The sequence below is a fragment of the Barbatula barbatula genome (genome assembly GCF_947034865.1).
Source record: "Barbatula barbatula genome assembly, chromosome: 17".
In the NCBI taxonomy this organism is placed as follows: domain Eukaryota; kingdom Metazoa; phylum Chordata; class Actinopteri; order Cypriniformes; family Nemacheilidae; genus Barbatula; species Barbatula barbatula.
The window spans coordinates 7,966,494-7,982,409 of NC_136780.1; the positions used below are offsets into that span (position 1 = coordinate 7,966,494).

Here is a 15,916-nt window from a genome sequence, read left to right on the forward strand (position 1 = left end):
GTGACACTCTGTCGATGAAATTAATGGAAGTCCCACTTTACCTCCATTCTCACTACGCATTGACCACAGCAGCAGGCCACACACCTACCATCATTGGGACTAAACCAACAGCAACAAAAGACTAATGATTAAGTTAGAGACCGACGGTTTAAAATAAAGAATAAACTAGTTATTTTTTTAAAGAAAACGTATTGTCCTATGCAGTTAGTATTTAGAACAGTAGATGGCGATACGCGCTTTATATGGCCATTTTACCTCGTGCCACTGCAGTGGCACTACAATCGAAGAAAAACGCCATTATTGTCAACGTAGCAATGTTTCCGTCCTGAAGGCTCGCCCAGTGTCAGACTGTATAGTCATCGCCGTTATCTTTTTCATGTGTCGTGTGTTACCAAATCCCGTTTAGAAACGAGGTAGTAAACTGCTCCAATGGCCCGCGATTAGTCTGGATTGACGACGTGTACAGGAACTGCGCGATGACCTGCACATAGACCGTCATTACAATACAGCTGGGCATAAACGTCCTCTCGTTCAAACATCTTATTTCTACTGGGGATCGTTTACGCTGACAGGTTCGTGGTTTACACTTTAGAGTTGACATTTGTTCTTAGTGTTGTCATGATCCATGTTCAATGCCGACTGATACAACGCTAGTATACTCATAATAACCAGCTATAAATCTAATCTAAAACTACTTATTTTGTCAATAATGCACGACCCTTTGTCATAATTCTTTGTATTTTTGTTGACTCACTTCACCTCCACGAAAGTGTAGTAAAAGTGTTTACAGATTGATCACCATTTGTATTACCTTTTTTATCATTTTATTTAAATGATAATGGTGAATCTGTGGTTGCAGATCGTAAATTTGTGGTAACAGTGGTTTTACTTCAAACACAACATTTGCAAAAGAGGATACCAACTTAGTATCTTTAAGTCTGCTTGTGTTTTGAATATATTCTTTATTTTTTATAGTATTTGTCTGTGAAGTCGAAGCTGTGAAATGACGTCCAACCGTAGAACTTGCACCGGCTGCCTGTCCGCCACATCTTTGGCAGTATTTTTGATGCTGCTTTTGAATGCTCATGCCAGACCAGCGAATATGTCATCATTAAAAGACAAACATCCAAGCAGCAAAGAGGAGAACGAGATCCTTCCACCCGATCATCTGAACGGTGTGAAGATGGAGATGGACGGACACTTGAATAAAGACTTCCATCAGGAGGTGTTTCTGGGGAAGGAGATGGAGGAATTTGAGGAAGACTCGGAACCGAGAAGGAACCGGAAGAAACTTATTGAGATCTTCACCAAGTAAGTTTGTAGCTGTTGAAATGATGAGGGTTTCTGCAAAATATGCTTATGTTTTTGTTTACACTCGATCAACAGTATTCACGTTTGGGGTGTCGACATATTGAACAAAATCAAACTAGCCATTAAACATTTAATTATATTAAAGGTGGGATGTTACCTTCTAGGAAAAACCATTAAGTTCTCTTGCTAATTCGTGGCATTCATTTTTTAATCATTGTCTCTAGGGTGGATATCAATAAAGACAGGAGTGTCAGTGCTAAAGAAATGCAGCGCTGGATCATGGAGAAGACCGAGGAACATTTTCAGGAGGCTGTTAGGGAGAACAAGCTCAGTTTCCGTGCAGTAGATCCAGATGGAGACGGTAAGTTATGAGCAAAGCAGTTATTTGAAAAAATTGCATAACTCAAGTAACACAAGACTTGCTATTTCCCTGTGTCATATTTGTGTAGTTAAAAATCTGACCCGATCTGCTTGTACTGTGCTCCATCAGGACATGTAACTTGGGATGAATACCGTGTCAAGTTTTTGGCCAGCAAGGGATTCAATGAGAAAGAAGTAGCTGAGAAGATCAAGAACAATGAAGAACTAAAAGTGGATGAAGAGAGTAAGTTGTAATATTGCTTGTCTATTGGTTTGGTTTCTTTTGCTCTTTTTAAATTCATTTCTTATAATGAATATGTATTGAACGATGCCTCACCACAGCCCAGGAGGTTCTGGAGAGCTTAAAGGACCGCTGGTTTCAGGCAGATAACCCTCCAGCTGATCAGCTGTTGAATGAAGAGGAGTTTCTCTCTTTCCTGCACCCAGAGCACAGCAGAGGCATGCTCAGATACATGGTCAAGGAGATTGTCAGAGATCTTGGTAAGTATAGAAATCTGGGATCTAGCGCAATTCTAAGATCATTGAGAACGTAGGGTTTGGTGAGATCTTGTGGCACTAGATCTCGCGAGGAAAATCTGATCTCATGAGATCTCGTGGCACTAGATCTCGGGAAATCTGAGTTTTCTTGTGGGAACACAATATTTTCACACAATTGTCATGATGGCAACCATTTTAGTCACATATGCTCCCTATATTTAACCTGTGTGACCTCAAAATATATTTGTGAGCATTTGTGTGAGTTTTGTTTTGCATTTCATAATGCCTACTTTTTTTGCATTTTATGTTTTTAAGGTGAATAAGATATATATATCATTGGGGATTTGTTTAATAAAGTTGAAAAATCTCGTTCTTGTGAACTCTGTCTCATCTCTTGTGATCACGCTCCTAAGCGTAGCTATAAAACTGCAAACTAGTTTTGCATTTCTTTAAATGTCGTACTACTTCTTGATAATGGAACCATGCTTTTTCGAATGTTTAAACAGACCAAGATGGAGATGGAAAGTTGACTCTTGCTGAGTTCATCTCCCTCCCTATGGGAACTGTGGAGAATCAGCAAGCTCAGGACATCGATGATGACTGGGTTCGTGAAAGGAAGAAGGAGTTTGAAGAAGTTATTGATGCTAACCACGATTCGATTGTAACCATGGAAGAGTTGGAGGTTGGTCCTTTCTCCTTAGTGTTGAGAATCAGAATGTTTTATAGACATGGACACCTTCCTTCAGCTTGCAATGTTTTTAATTAATGAAGTATTTCAGAATTGTTTCACTAGGCTCACTCCAATGCATTAGGGAATTGCATTACTGCTGTTTGGGTATGAGCATTGATGTCTTCTCTGTCTCTTATTTTCTCTGTGTCCCACAGGAATACATGGACCCCATGAATGAGTATAATGCCCTGAATGAGGCCAAGCAGATGATTGCTGTGGCAGATGAGAATCAAAACCATAACCTGGAATTAGAAGAGATCCTTAAATACAGCGAGTACTTTACTGGCAGCAAACTTATGGACTATGCCCGCAACGTACATGAAGAGTTCTAAGACAGTATCCTGTCTTTAAAATAATTATATTTATGTATATATATCTAAAGGCTACGCTAAGGCTTGTACAAAGTGTCTAAAGAATTTTGTTAGACTTTGCTTGTAAACAAGTGCATTTGGATGTGTTTGTAACTTTACAAACCTGCAAGCCCGAAACTCTTTATTTGAAGTATGACACATTATTATTCTGCATTCATGTTTTCCTAGCTGATCTTATAAGGTGTAATTTCCAAATTCTACATGAACCTGCCCTTATTAGTTTTAGACATGATCATGTTCATGAATTCATGAAGTTTTGTGTTATAATTAAAATAAATGTATGTATATGTGGTTAGTAAGAGAGTGTTTTGGAACATGGAAAATTAATTAATGTAAGTATTATAGTTATTTGGAGTGCCATAATATATAAATGTATTGACCTTTCTGGTGGGCTGTGACAGCTTTCTGACTGGATAAATTATTTAATGAAACTGTAAGATATGAAGCATTTCTTTTTTAAATCTTATTAAATGCAAAGTAGTCAAATAGTAAATCTAGTAATTGAGAGGGCATAGTGTAATAAATCAGTCCAGATATGGCTTAGAATTAGCACACAATAAATTTTTTAGGCTCTTACTCTTGGCTGGTAGTTTAACTCATAATGGTATTGCCTGAATATTATAGTTTTATTGTCTTACCTCAGCATTCCCTCTTGCTGTCCTCTTTTTACATCAGCGGTTGGTTCACTGATGCTTTTTCTTCACATAAGGTTATTCAAAGTGAAGATAAAAAGAATGAAACATGTAGACAAATGCATAAAAAGGCACTGTATCATTAGGGACCGTAATTTCAGGTCAATATGAAAATGGAAGGACAATTGTATGTAATTTGTTGGTTTGAGAAATAAATATATAATAAAAAACATTTGTCTCAAAAGAATTTGACTACTATGTTTCACTAACTGTGCATTTGAGCTCTTTTCACAGCTTTTACTCTAACATTTTTAATTAAAAATTTTCAATTTCCCTTTTTGGGAAATTGTTACGTGTTTTATAGGTACACCGTAACCTTTATAGGAGGCTCAACACAAGGACCACAGCTGCACACTCGTTGAACCACACTTTATTATATTACCCCCCCTCAACAACAACCTACAGAAGGTTCCTACCCCAGTAGTTAACCTGATACTACAGAAATTAGGTTGCGTAGTCTTAAATAGTTTGAAAAGCTGAGGCAAATTATTTTCAAACTGACTATCTTTGTCAATTTTCAGTTACAGAAGTTCTCACGATAACCACTAGGTGGCAGTCAAGTGTCAAAATCCACGAAAACAGCATAAACATGCCCTTAAACTGCCGTGATGAATATTATTGCTTGAGTTTATTACTTACCTAACACAACATCTTGTTTACCTTGGGTTTGCCTATCATCTGCAAACGAGATATTTGCTATTTTTCATGCATATGTGTCTATGCCCATCAATTTCTATAAAATTAAAAGTTCGAGTCGCACTCTGGTTTGTGTGCAGTTCCAAACGATGCATTTCTAGCAGAGACCTACAGTAGGGTGTGGCAATGTGCACAGAGCAGACAGACAGGTTTTAAGTAAGGTGGTGGTAGAGAGAGGCTTTCTTTTTCAGTGGTAGAGACTGTTATGTAAGGAGGGAGAGTCGTCCCACCTCCCCTCTGTTTTTGTTTTTCTCAATGAGCCAGGCTCTCCCTCATGCAGGCCCCTGTGCCTATCCACTAGGCCCCTTTCCTGGAAACAGAGCCTGGCAGGGGCCACTCAGGGGCAGGTTTGGGGGAGAGAAAGTGATCGGGGGAGGGGGTCTTCCCCTTCCTGCAAATCACATGGCTGCAAACTTGAGTCTGAACTATTCAGAAACTTCAGATTTAGTCAATCTGAGCAATGCTCTCGTTAAGCATATGCGTTACGATTGGGTCACCGAGTGCATGGACTGGACGTCAAAGAGGGTGGAGAGGTTCTATGCAGGATTGTTGTAATATCATGTTTACTGATTATGAATATGTGCATTATGTTTGAATTTAGAAGATTTTGAGGTGTACAAACACTTTAAGTGCATATTGTCAAAAAAACATATTTTTACAGGTCAAAAATATTATTTTTACATGTTTTTCCACGTGTGTCCAAAAAATATAGTCAAAACCAAATTTACAAGAAAAACATGTAATTTTACTGGGAATTGTTTCACGGCATATTTCTGGTGGCCCAGCCGACAGAAAATTTTGTGATTTCCTACAGGATTTTTTTTACAGTGGATAAAGATGTTTAGCCGTATTTTATGTGTATTATTTATTTGTTTATTGTTCATATTGCAAAATAATGAGGAAAATGCTGCCACAATGATAAGGGAAAAGTTCGTTTTTTATTTTAACATTTATTATATTATATTATATTTTGACACCAGCCCTCCATTATGTTAAAAGTTGAAGTTGTCTTGTTTGCTTGTCTTGAAATATAAAGATGTTTAAGTACTCTCCCCTTGTTTGAGGCAGCAATCCACAATTGCAGACTTATAAAAACACAACAATTAGGTTGCCCTTTTGGGCGAGTAGCTACGATTACATTTTAAGTTTAATGGAATATTACGGGTCTGGCACCACTACTCCAGGATAAAACCTTAATGGTTCAAAAAAGCGATACATGGCAGGCTGATCTATCGAATAATTACCAATGGTCTGTGAACAGTCTCCGTAGATGATGATAACTTGATGTAAATGAAAGTCAACATGAAATCATTGTCACACGAGTTAAATCAGGATAGAGTTTCATTAATTACCTCTTTTTATTTCTCAGCTCTGACCTCTGTGGAATGCTTAGTCTGCAGGACAAACAAGGGGCACTGTCTACACCAAAAAAGAGGTGGTGACATTTTTCTAACACGTATATAAACGTTCCGATTAAATTGAATAGAAAAAGCTAATTATAGTGATCATACTGGTGTAAAATGATTATGGTTACAAAGACCTTGAACTTGGTATGGCTTAGATATTACTATCATGCAATTATACTCCAGTGCTCTTTTTGTTATTCTATGCTTTTTGTTGCATGGAGTTGCAAAATAACTTTCAAAAGCAGAACATGTTTTGGAACTCATGCTTACAGTTATTTTAGTCACATATTACATCTGCACAGCTTCCACATTTCTAAAACTAGGAATGTAAACAGTGGTACCATTCTTGTTTATGTCCTAGTTTTGTGGTATAAAATTGATCCCATTCGGAAAAGTCAGGAATAGATTTTCAACATAGGAGATCTGCAGTACTCACACATGTTAAGCGATGCCTGTTCTGCACCTCTGTCACTTGGAAATCAGCAAAGATTACATTATTATTTGAAAAACATGCCTACATTGGATTGCACAACAAAGATGCCTCCACTTTTGAAATTAGCTTGAAACAGTAAGTCACGTCAATTAACTAACACCTATGTGGGTTTTGCTAGACCATATATAGTAAATTACGTTGGTCAAGAGTGGCTAGGAGATGAGCAAAGCAACCTTAGGTTTTCCTTTAAGCAGTTTTAGAAAAATCCTTTTCTACGCCTATTGTGACATATTGTTGAGATCACAAATAAGTTGTTATACAGATGGAAACACTGAGTAAAGAGCTTTAAGATTTCAATCGATTCTGAAGTTGAATGATCTCACAGCTTTATAGAGACATCAGTGACGCAAGACATGTACGCAATCATGCATGTTTAAAAGGACATTAAGATTTTCATTACATGCAGTAATAAGGGCCTATAGTTCAGCACGCAATAATAAACTACTTAAATGTATTATTAGATTGATAGCCTCATTAACAATTAAAATTATTGTTGTTTATCACACTTGATTCAACAATTTTAACAGAAATTTGTATTTTTCGCACAGAATCTCAAGTTCAATCGCCCACATTTTTCTAATACGAATTTAATTCAAACAACTATGTAATCTACAATGTTTTTAAGAAGGATGGATGCGAATTAATTGCGAAACATTTAAAAATAGAATGAAATGGGCGTTTCAAATATGACTAGTTTAATCGCCTTACTCGTGTCCTTTGCTATTTTCTCACTCTTGACTAAACATTCCGTCACTGTGATATAGATTATACGTGACTACTGCATCTGACTACTGATTTGTGACAAAACCAGCACTGGAATGCGTTCGGTGTGGAGCGTGCAGCGTACAGAAGAATGCTTCAGCGACTCCCACTTCCTGGAGATCCAATCCGAAACGAGCAGCCGTTTCAAGGCGCCCCTGCGAGTCCGTCCAAAGCAAAACAATACACGGAAAAACGCAAAAGTCGTCAATTGTCAAACATTTTCGATTGTTATCTGTGCACGTCGTAAATTTGATCGAAATCACAGTGTCTTTAAAAAAATACGATTTTGAATATAGCCCAGCTACGAGGTTGTTTATCTGTAGTAAGGGGAACTTGAAACCGTCCCTTGCCCCATGTCCTCGGTTGTTTTTCTTCTTTCGCCTGGATTCTCCATGTTGTTGGAGAAAAAGTGAGGGCTTTACCTAGACCAGAGTGGGCTATGGATAAATATACATACGATAGAGTAAACTGAGACTCGAATCCTACAGAATAGCAGATAAGAGAAAACAAAACAAAGTGGCATGCCCCTCCCATATGGAAGAGAATAGAAGGCGGGAATAAATAAATAACAAAATAATTCGTCGCAGTCGGTTTGAGATATTTTTTTGCGCGAACGGAAATTATTCATTTCAGGCATCGCTAGCTATTAATGCCACTAAATGCGGTCCGACTGTTTGTCGCTGGAAAAGGTTGGTTGGACGTTAAGGGCTGTGCGTTTGTTAGATGGAAAGTTCGATCATCACTCAAGTGCAGAGAGAGGATTCTCTGTCGTCTTCGAAAACAGGTAGGCAGTGGATTATCAAATGTTATATGGTCGTGTTCGTCGCTGTCAATAGGAGCTGAACTCTTTGTAGTCATATTCTCTTTAAGGAATCAACGAGTCACAATGTTCGTTTGAAAGATAAAGAGTCGAACATCATCGGTGCTCGAGCGTTGACAGTTGTTATTCGTGACATTGGGCTGATTGACATGTCACAGTCGCGAGCGGAATTCGTTAAGTTCCAACGGTTAGAAATGAACGAATTCCGCTCGCGATCGTGACATGTCGGTCAACTCGAGATAACATAAGATAACAGAAAATGTATATTTTATTTTTGTACGTGGTTTGGTAGGGCTAAATCCAATAACAACTTTATTGTATTATTTACACGCCTTTATGGTGCGGTCAGGCGCCGTTTACGTAATAAATACTGTTTAGGTTGTTTGTATTTTTGTCGCGTAACTTAATTTGACATGTTTTGTTGTATTGTTTCCCACGCCGCTGTTATACACACAAACGTATATAAATAAACAATTCATACGCGAATCGATTATTTGTTTTTCCCTTTCCCACAAAGGCATGATTTTGTGACATTTGTAAAACGTGTCGCCAATCCAAGTAACGTAAATTAGCGTTGAAACAATCTCGAGTTTCCTCTTTTGTGATGTTAAACAGGCCGCGTTTCATGGCTTGGTTAATGGATCATTCGAGGGACATTTTGTCCTTACATGCTAATTATGCTTAAAAATATGTTTTCCTATTCAACCGACTTACCAACGACCGCGTATCTTGCACCCTATCTAAATGAAGTGACACGAAAATATCGAGTAACGTTGTAAACGGGGAAAACATCGGCCTAATGGAGAACGCAAGGTGCCGCGGTGGAATGCACAAACACACCCCTCAGCACACGCCCTCCATCTGCCGTGCGACGAACAGCCACAGACGCGAAGATTACGAAAATTCAAACCTTAACGGTTGAAGAAGGCCATATTTCACGTGTTTAAACAACCAAATATGTCAAAGGATAGATACAGCACGATAAAATACTTGATTGATACCATTTTGTCCCCTAGTTACTAACCAGTGGACTTTCGTGTTTTGACGTGCGCGCAGTGTTTACCCCGTTTCTAGTAAATAGACTATATGACCTCAGCTTAGCTAATTATAGATCAGACGCAAACAGGTTTAATATAAAACTAGCAGGTTATGCTTACAGATGTTTACAACCTCTGTTAGTGAATTATAAACAGCCATGTCGTTCGGAAATACCAAGGCAAGCATGAAACAATTTCTTGAACGGTAACACAATAACAACTCTAAAAACAGCCATGGCGGCAAATGGCGCTCAGAGCGTGAGCAAATACAGTGCCAATGTGAATAACATTACATGCCTAAGGCAAAGCGTGTTTGCAATGTTCATGTAAAATATTACCGTGTTAAGTATTGTGAAGTCATTTTTGATGTCAATGTAAACGAGGCAAGTACCAAAGTTTCTCTTATTTATTATCATGTAATTTGTTTTGCAATTAACTATAGATTAATTTGATGTAAATAAAAATTAAGTTATTAAAATGCTCTACACGAAGAAAGGAAATGTGTAAGATCCATGAGTTGTTTGTAAATGCATTTGCATTTTATAACTTCCATATGAACTGATAAACATGTTATGCTGGATGTTTATTTAACACCAGATCAAGACATTTGGGATAATATTACTGATGCAACCTCAGTGTTTTCTGTTATATAGATACATGTAACAAGGTAGAATAAAGCGACTCCAAGAAATTACAAGAATGACAAAGGTTTTAAAAATGCAAAGGCTGGTATGTATTTATAAGGTACTCAGCCCAATGGTGTCATTACAAATATCAAGCATGGCCTTTTACTGTTTTCTTAGCAGATTCCTTGGACTCCAGTTACACAAATCTCTTGAAACTCAAATCCATGTTTGTCATTTATTTCATTTTGTTTCTCTTTACTCAAGAAAATGTCACTCAGATTATTCACAACGAGAATGAATTAGTGCTGCAAAAGGGTCAGATTTAGCTGTTTTCTGTTATACATCTGGTGTGCTGGGAAATGGATTTAAAAAAGGACTTACGCTCTTTCATTTGATTAGGTCTCAGCAGCCTTGCAGTAAAATAACTCTTTAAAGTCCCTGCAAAACACTCAGCCCCCTCTTCATTTTATTCAGATGCTCTGCATTATTGTTTCATCTTCATGTGTGAAATGAATTCATGGATACATTTTCCTTCTAGTCCATTTCCTGAGTTTCTGTGTTAAGCAGAGTGTTATCAGTGAGTGTACAGATGGGCAAACACCGCACAGAGTAAATGATGAAGGAGGCCATTTTCTCTCCTCCTCTCTCTGCTGTACATGCTGTTAGTATGTTATATAAAATGATTCCTATGGCTACATAAGTCCCCATAGGGAAAGAGCGAGAGAGAAAGCGTGCATTGATTGGAATGAGGATCAGCCGCCTCTTTCATACCCATCATGCCTTTAGCTGAGAACGGGAAAAAACATTACTAGTGCTAAAGTTACATCATTGTAGAAATCAAATAATCATTTTTGCATGACACACTTTGGTACAAGAGCTTTTCTGTAATAAAAAAAAGCTTCATTATAATCTAAACAGACATGTCTGGACAAAATTATGTTTCAGTAACATGTAGAAATTTGCATGCAAAAGTATGCGAAGCCCCCAAATATGCAAGGAGCCGTGAGCTCATTGTACTGCATTGCAAAGCTCGCTACAGATGCCATGTTACAAAACATGGCTCTTATTTCTGTGCCTGGGAGTCGTGTATGTGGCATTACACTTGGAGAGCTTGTTTCTGACAGACTCCTGTGATGAAGTGGCAGGAGTTGTGTGTGTGTGTGTATGTTTTGCTCTGAAGGTACAGCTGAAATGTGTGGCCTTTCCCGCCCTCTGAGATTATATAACATATACCAGCCGTGGCCAGCAGTGTCATTTAAAACAGATTTTCTGTTTTTGTGCAACGTGTGCCATCACTGGAGAAGGGTGGCTGAGCATTTGGTCATTTTGATGTTTATAGCCACTCTGTGTTTACGGACTAAAACATACCAGTGCTCTGAATTATTTAAAAGATCTGTCAAACCTTTGTGGTGTGTTTGATGCAAATGTAACCACTAACTAATTCGTTTTTATTTGCTTGCATTGTGTTCTCACCTGGAGAGTTACGTTTCTAGAAAATATTAAAATGTATTTGTTTAACATAAGCCTGTAGTATTTTGTGATAGCTTTAATAGTTTATATAATAAACTTTTTCGAGGTATATGTAATGTATTCATCAGAAGGCAAATTCTAAAATTGATAAAACCTGTTTTATTGTGTTGGCCCAATAACAGATCAGGTGAATAAAAGCTCGCCTCAGAAACCAGGAAGTCGAAATATCTTCAAAAAGCTCATCTGTTGCCTCCGAGCACAAGATGCCCAGCTGCCAGCTTCACCTACCCATGATGCCTTGCTAGCACCTGAGGACAATGGAACCCTTGCCAAAGTATTATAGTAACCTTAAATCTTAACTGTATTAAGAAATATATATATATATATATAGTGTTAAACAAGATTTAACTAGAAGAGGTTACAAAAAATATATTGGTTCATTATGACAAATAAACTCTTTAGTGTGTTATTGCTTCATTGGAAAATATTTAATTTTTGATTATTACAATTTCACTAAGTTTAACTCCTATAAAGTGTTGAGACCATTTGTACTTGTTAACGTACTGCATTGTCGTCCCCAGTAGAATATTGCTCAAGAAAAAATATTATGAAATTAAATAAACTACACAGAACATTTTGAACTAAATAATAAGTGTCTTAATGTCATTCCTAATCATAAATAAGACTTTTGATGTTGTTTGGCTCAGAGATTCAAGCTTTCATTATTAGGACAAAACACAGAGCTGTAAATAAAATACGTATCTCATCTTCAGATACCAGGAGAGTGTCTTCTACCAGCAGTGACCTCTCAGGACCAGGGTAAGATCTGTGTGGTCATAGATCTGGATGAAACACTAGTCCATAGCTCCTTTAAGGTACGCCTTGTTCTTTCATCATTAAACACAGCAGGGTAGCTTGTAGGATAAAACCAAAATGCATTCATGTTAATTAAATAAGATAAAACATGACGTTGTATTTTTGTAGCCAATAAGCAATGCTGATTTCATCGTGCCTGTGGAGATCGAGGGGACCACACACCAGGTGAGATGTGATAAATGCTTGTATATGTGAGAAAGACTGGTAATCCCCTGCCAGTAGCCTGGTGTTTTTATTGACATGAACTGTGCACAGAGGACATATGCCTGAGGATAAAGTGGAGATGTTGTTCCATATTCAAACATGAATGATTGGCTCCCTCTGCTGGATTTCTGTGAGAAGGCTTCGGCAGTTCCAAATGATTGTGATGGACCAGAATATTGATATTTTTGAACAATTTTTTAAGATAACCACAATTGTTTTCACTTGGAATCCTGCATTTGGCCTCTCCCTGGTTCAAGTAATCCAGGATAGGTTAGTTCCCACTAGTATGGCCTATTCTTGATTACTTGTTTCAGGAGGAGGCTACCAGCGGCACTGCAGAACATTGATAAAACTGTGTGTTTTTTACCTTCCTAAATCTAAGAATTAACCTTTGCAGTGAGAAATGAGGGAAACATACAAACTCTAAACTGTGTTGTAGGTGTATGTGTTGAAGCGGCCATATGTGGATGAGTTTCTTCAGCGGATGGGAGAATTGTTTGAATGTGTTCTGTTCACTGCCAGCCTTGCTAAGGTATTAAACGATATTTCTAATTCTGACCTTTAAGTCCTTTTATCTTTAAGTTAGAGCTTTGGGACATTTTAGAGATGCCTCCCAATGACTAGTCTGCCATGTACTATTATACCCCTATAGAGGGTATGCGTTGATGTCACTTTACCACGTGAACATGTCGGGTCACGCCCTGGGACACGCTCCCCTGGGAAGCAATACACAGAGTTAAATGACTCAGGAGAAATGGAAGAACAAAGAAATTACAAGCATTTACTCAACTAGACGGTGATCCTTATGACTAACCTACGATTTACAAAGGAATCAGGTGTTTCCTGTACACTGAAATGTTGCGCCGAATTGCATTTCCTAAAATTGTAACCAGTCACTTTGCTGAGTGTTTTGCCACCCACAGAGGCATGCTCATGTGGTAAAGTGACGACACGTCCATAACCTCTATAACTTGTCTTAGCATTCAGATTCAGTGTAATCATTTAGATCCATTGCAGTTTTCCTAATTCCTTCCCTCCCCCTTATCTCCTTGCATTCTTCCCTATGGTAGTATGCAGACCCAGTTACTGACCTGCTGGATCAGTGTGGGGTGTTCCGGTCACGGCTCTTCCGAGAATCTTGCGTGTTCTATCAAGGCTGCTATGTTAAAGACCTGAGTCGCCTCGGCCGTGAGCTCCACAAGACCTTGATCCTGGACAACTCCCCTGCCTCTTACATCTTCCACCCTGAGAATGCTGTGGGTTTCATTTTCTTAATCCTAGTTTTGTCTACTTCATTTAACACCCTTGATGCAAATCTTTAAGTCATTAGAAGAGATCCATAATTTGGTCTTTATGGTAAAATGGAAATTTGCAGTGTTGGGGATGCCCAGGGCCGGCATTAAGAACCACCTTTTAGTTATTTCTTTTAGAATTTGCAGTTTTAAGAATAAATATATGGGGCTCAATAGTCTGAAACAACAGGTAAAACTATGTGTTTCTATGTTGCATTTCTGATTTAAGTAAAATATGAAAAAATTTTAAAGTATAGATTTTTAAAATAGATTTTTTTCAAAATTGTGTTAATTATATGGTTTTAAAAAATATTTTTAAATTAACTGTAAATGTAAAAAAGTATAAATAGAACCTTAAAGTGCTTACTAACATATTGAAATCAGACTGCGATATTAAACTCAACCTCTAGATGTCAATGTGCCATATGGTTTCTTTAAATGAACATTTAAACTACTGGACACATTGAACAAATTATGTAATAAAATTAACGTAGAACAAAATTTAACAAATCGTTTATTTAATACACTACCCAGACCGATAAACAAACACAGACCGAAAGTTAGCGCAGTCCAGTCGCGCACGTCCAGTGAAACGGTCTATACTCAATACACTAATATTAATACAAAAACCCAATAGATTCGAATCATCACAAGGAACAGATACATGCAGTCCTTTCATTATTAAACTGTTAAATTGGAAGGGTTTTAAAAACTTCTGTTTTTAACAGGTCCCTGTGTTGTCCTGGTTCGATGATACAGAGGACGCAGAGCTGCTTCACCTCATCCCAGTATTTGAAGAGTTAAGCCAAGCCGATGACGTCTACAGGAGACTTGAACAACTCAGGGGTCTCTAATCCCTACACTGTCAGAACAGGGCAAACCTCCATGTTGTGTTGCGCTGACTGGCAATCACAAGCAGCTCATATGGCAGTAGACTCCCCCCTCTGACCTAAAAACACAAAAGCTTATAATCTACTGAACACTGAAATTTGTGCTGTTCTGTTACTTGGTCCAAGTAACCTTTAACAGTGCGAGATGATAAATATTTTTATCGGAGACTGACTCTGTCATCGAGTCTTTTGCAATAATAATTTACAAATTTTTGTATTACTTTTTTACTTTTCTATTTTAATTTTTTCTTCATGACATCGTTTGGGAGATTAAACTAGATGGTGATGAACATTATAAAATACAGGGTTTACTCAAACGCATAAACTATGGTAAACAGCTCAGAACATACGTCACAGCACAATAAACATTCCGGCCAGTCTATGCAAGTTCTACTTGAACAGATCACAATTACACACTGTTTGTTTTAATCTTTATCATTGATTTATCATACTTCAAATATTTTCAGGCATTCTAGTGTCCCTAATGTAATCCAGACTCATAATGCCAGAAGAATTGTAATATGGCATGAATGGGATACATATTTTTATTTTCCAACATGCTATGCAAATGTTTTATATAACAAATTTTAAAGTCCTTAAAACAATTCCATTTCACTAAGGTGCTTTAACAACATTTAACGAAACACCTGTTTTTTTTCTCTTTTTTTGTGTGAATTACAAGCACACACTGTTAAGTTACTTTGATATTTACTGTATTCATCTTAAAGTGTCCTTATATCTGCTTCAAGTGTACTTGAGTTTTGTTATGATGCTTGAGAGGCAGAATTAACACCACACAGATTGAACCAAAGAAATGCATGTTGTTTAGTTTATCGTACTCATTGAGGGTTTACATCATGCTGTATTTTGTCCAGACAACTACTTATGCTGTCATCTATGTGTATATTTGGTTGAAACTTGAATTCTTTGAATGAAACGCTGTTGGCACAGACCAGCTGCTCCACCACCTTTTGTTTTAAATATGATCAGTTGTTTTTATTGTAGCATAAGTATTAAAATGACAATTTTATACTTACAGCAAAATGTTCAAAGGGTGGTGTCTTGCCTGTGTAAGGTTTGTGTTATGTGATGTTCGACTTTTGTACTGCCGACAATACACTTTGTTTTCCTGTGCAACATAAAATAGTTGAAATTCTTTCTTTGTTGTCTCATTGAAGGATCACAGAACATTATCTTAGTTAACTTGAACATAGCCCTAGAGAATGAATACATACAAAATAAAAAATAAGGGAAATATTAGGCTACTTTTAGATGAGAAAAAACTACAAAAAAATGTCATATTGTTTCCAGATTATTAATTTTAAATTATGTCTGATAACTTGTAGAAAATATAGCACACAAAGATTTTAATTGAAGCAGCC

General features: G+C 37.4%; 2 protein-coding genes across 2 annotated transcripts; both read left to right on the forward strand.

The window, feature by feature from the left end:
* The first annotated feature begins 266 nt into the window (after positions 1 to 266).
* On the forward strand, positions 267 to 4,142 carry sdf4 (stromal cell derived factor 4). The gene is made up of 7 exons (XM_079479035.1): positions 267 to 572; positions 976 to 1,311; positions 1,536 to 1,672; positions 1,802 to 1,915; positions 2,014 to 2,172; positions 2,676 to 2,851; positions 3,055 to 4,142. The coding sequence occupies exons 2-7, from the start codon at positions 1,004 to 1,006 to the stop codon at positions 3,229 to 3,231; spliced, it is 1,071 nt and encodes a 356-aa protein (XP_079335161.1). The 5' UTR covers positions 267 to 572; positions 976 to 1,003; the 3' UTR covers positions 3,232 to 4,142.
* Positions 4,143 to 7,484: 3,342 nt separating this feature from the next.
* Positions 7,485 to 15,691, forward strand: ctdsp2 (CTD (carboxy-terminal domain, RNA polymerase II, polypeptide A) small phosphatase 2). The gene is made up of 7 exons (XM_079478747.1): positions 7,485 to 8,103; positions 11,455 to 11,606; positions 12,046 to 12,147; positions 12,257 to 12,313; positions 12,792 to 12,884; positions 13,423 to 13,608; positions 14,373 to 15,691. The coding sequence occupies exons 1-7, from the start codon at positions 8,043 to 8,045 to the stop codon at positions 14,496 to 14,498; spliced, it is 777 nt and encodes a 258-aa protein (XP_079334873.1). The 5' UTR covers positions 7,485 to 8,042; the 3' UTR covers positions 14,499 to 15,691.
* Positions 15,692 to 15,916: the final 225 nt, after the last annotated feature.

What these genes read in the sequence shown, in the direction of transcription:
- ctdsp2 (XM_079478747.1), top strand. Translation starts at nt 8,043, where the DNA reads ATGGAAAGTTCGATCATCACTCAAGTGCAGAGAGAGGATTCTCTGTCG. An exon ending in TAGTCCATAGCTCCTTTAAG is followed by an intron (nt 12,148 to 12,256) that starts GTACGCCTTGTT and finishes GTATTTTTGTAG; the next exon opens with CCAATAAGCAATGCTGATTT. An exon ending in TCGAGGGGACCACACACCAG is followed by an intron (nt 12,314 to 12,791) that starts GTGAGATGTGAT and finishes ACTGTGTTGTAG; the next exon opens with GTGTATGTGTTGAAGCGGCC.
- sdf4 (XM_079479035.1), top strand. Translation starts at nt 1,004, where the DNA reads ATGACGTCCAACCGTAGAACTTGCACCGGCTGCCTGTCCGCCACATCT. An exon ending in ACTAAAAGTGGATGAAGAGA is followed by an intron (nt 1,916 to 2,013) that starts GTAAGTTGTAAT and finishes GCCTCACCACAG; the next exon opens with CCCAGGAGGTTCTGGAGAGC. An exon ending in GGAGATTGTCAGAGATCTTG is followed by an intron (nt 2,173 to 2,675) that starts GTAAGTATAGAA and finishes ATGTTTAAACAG; the next exon opens with ACCAAGATGGAGATGGAAAG.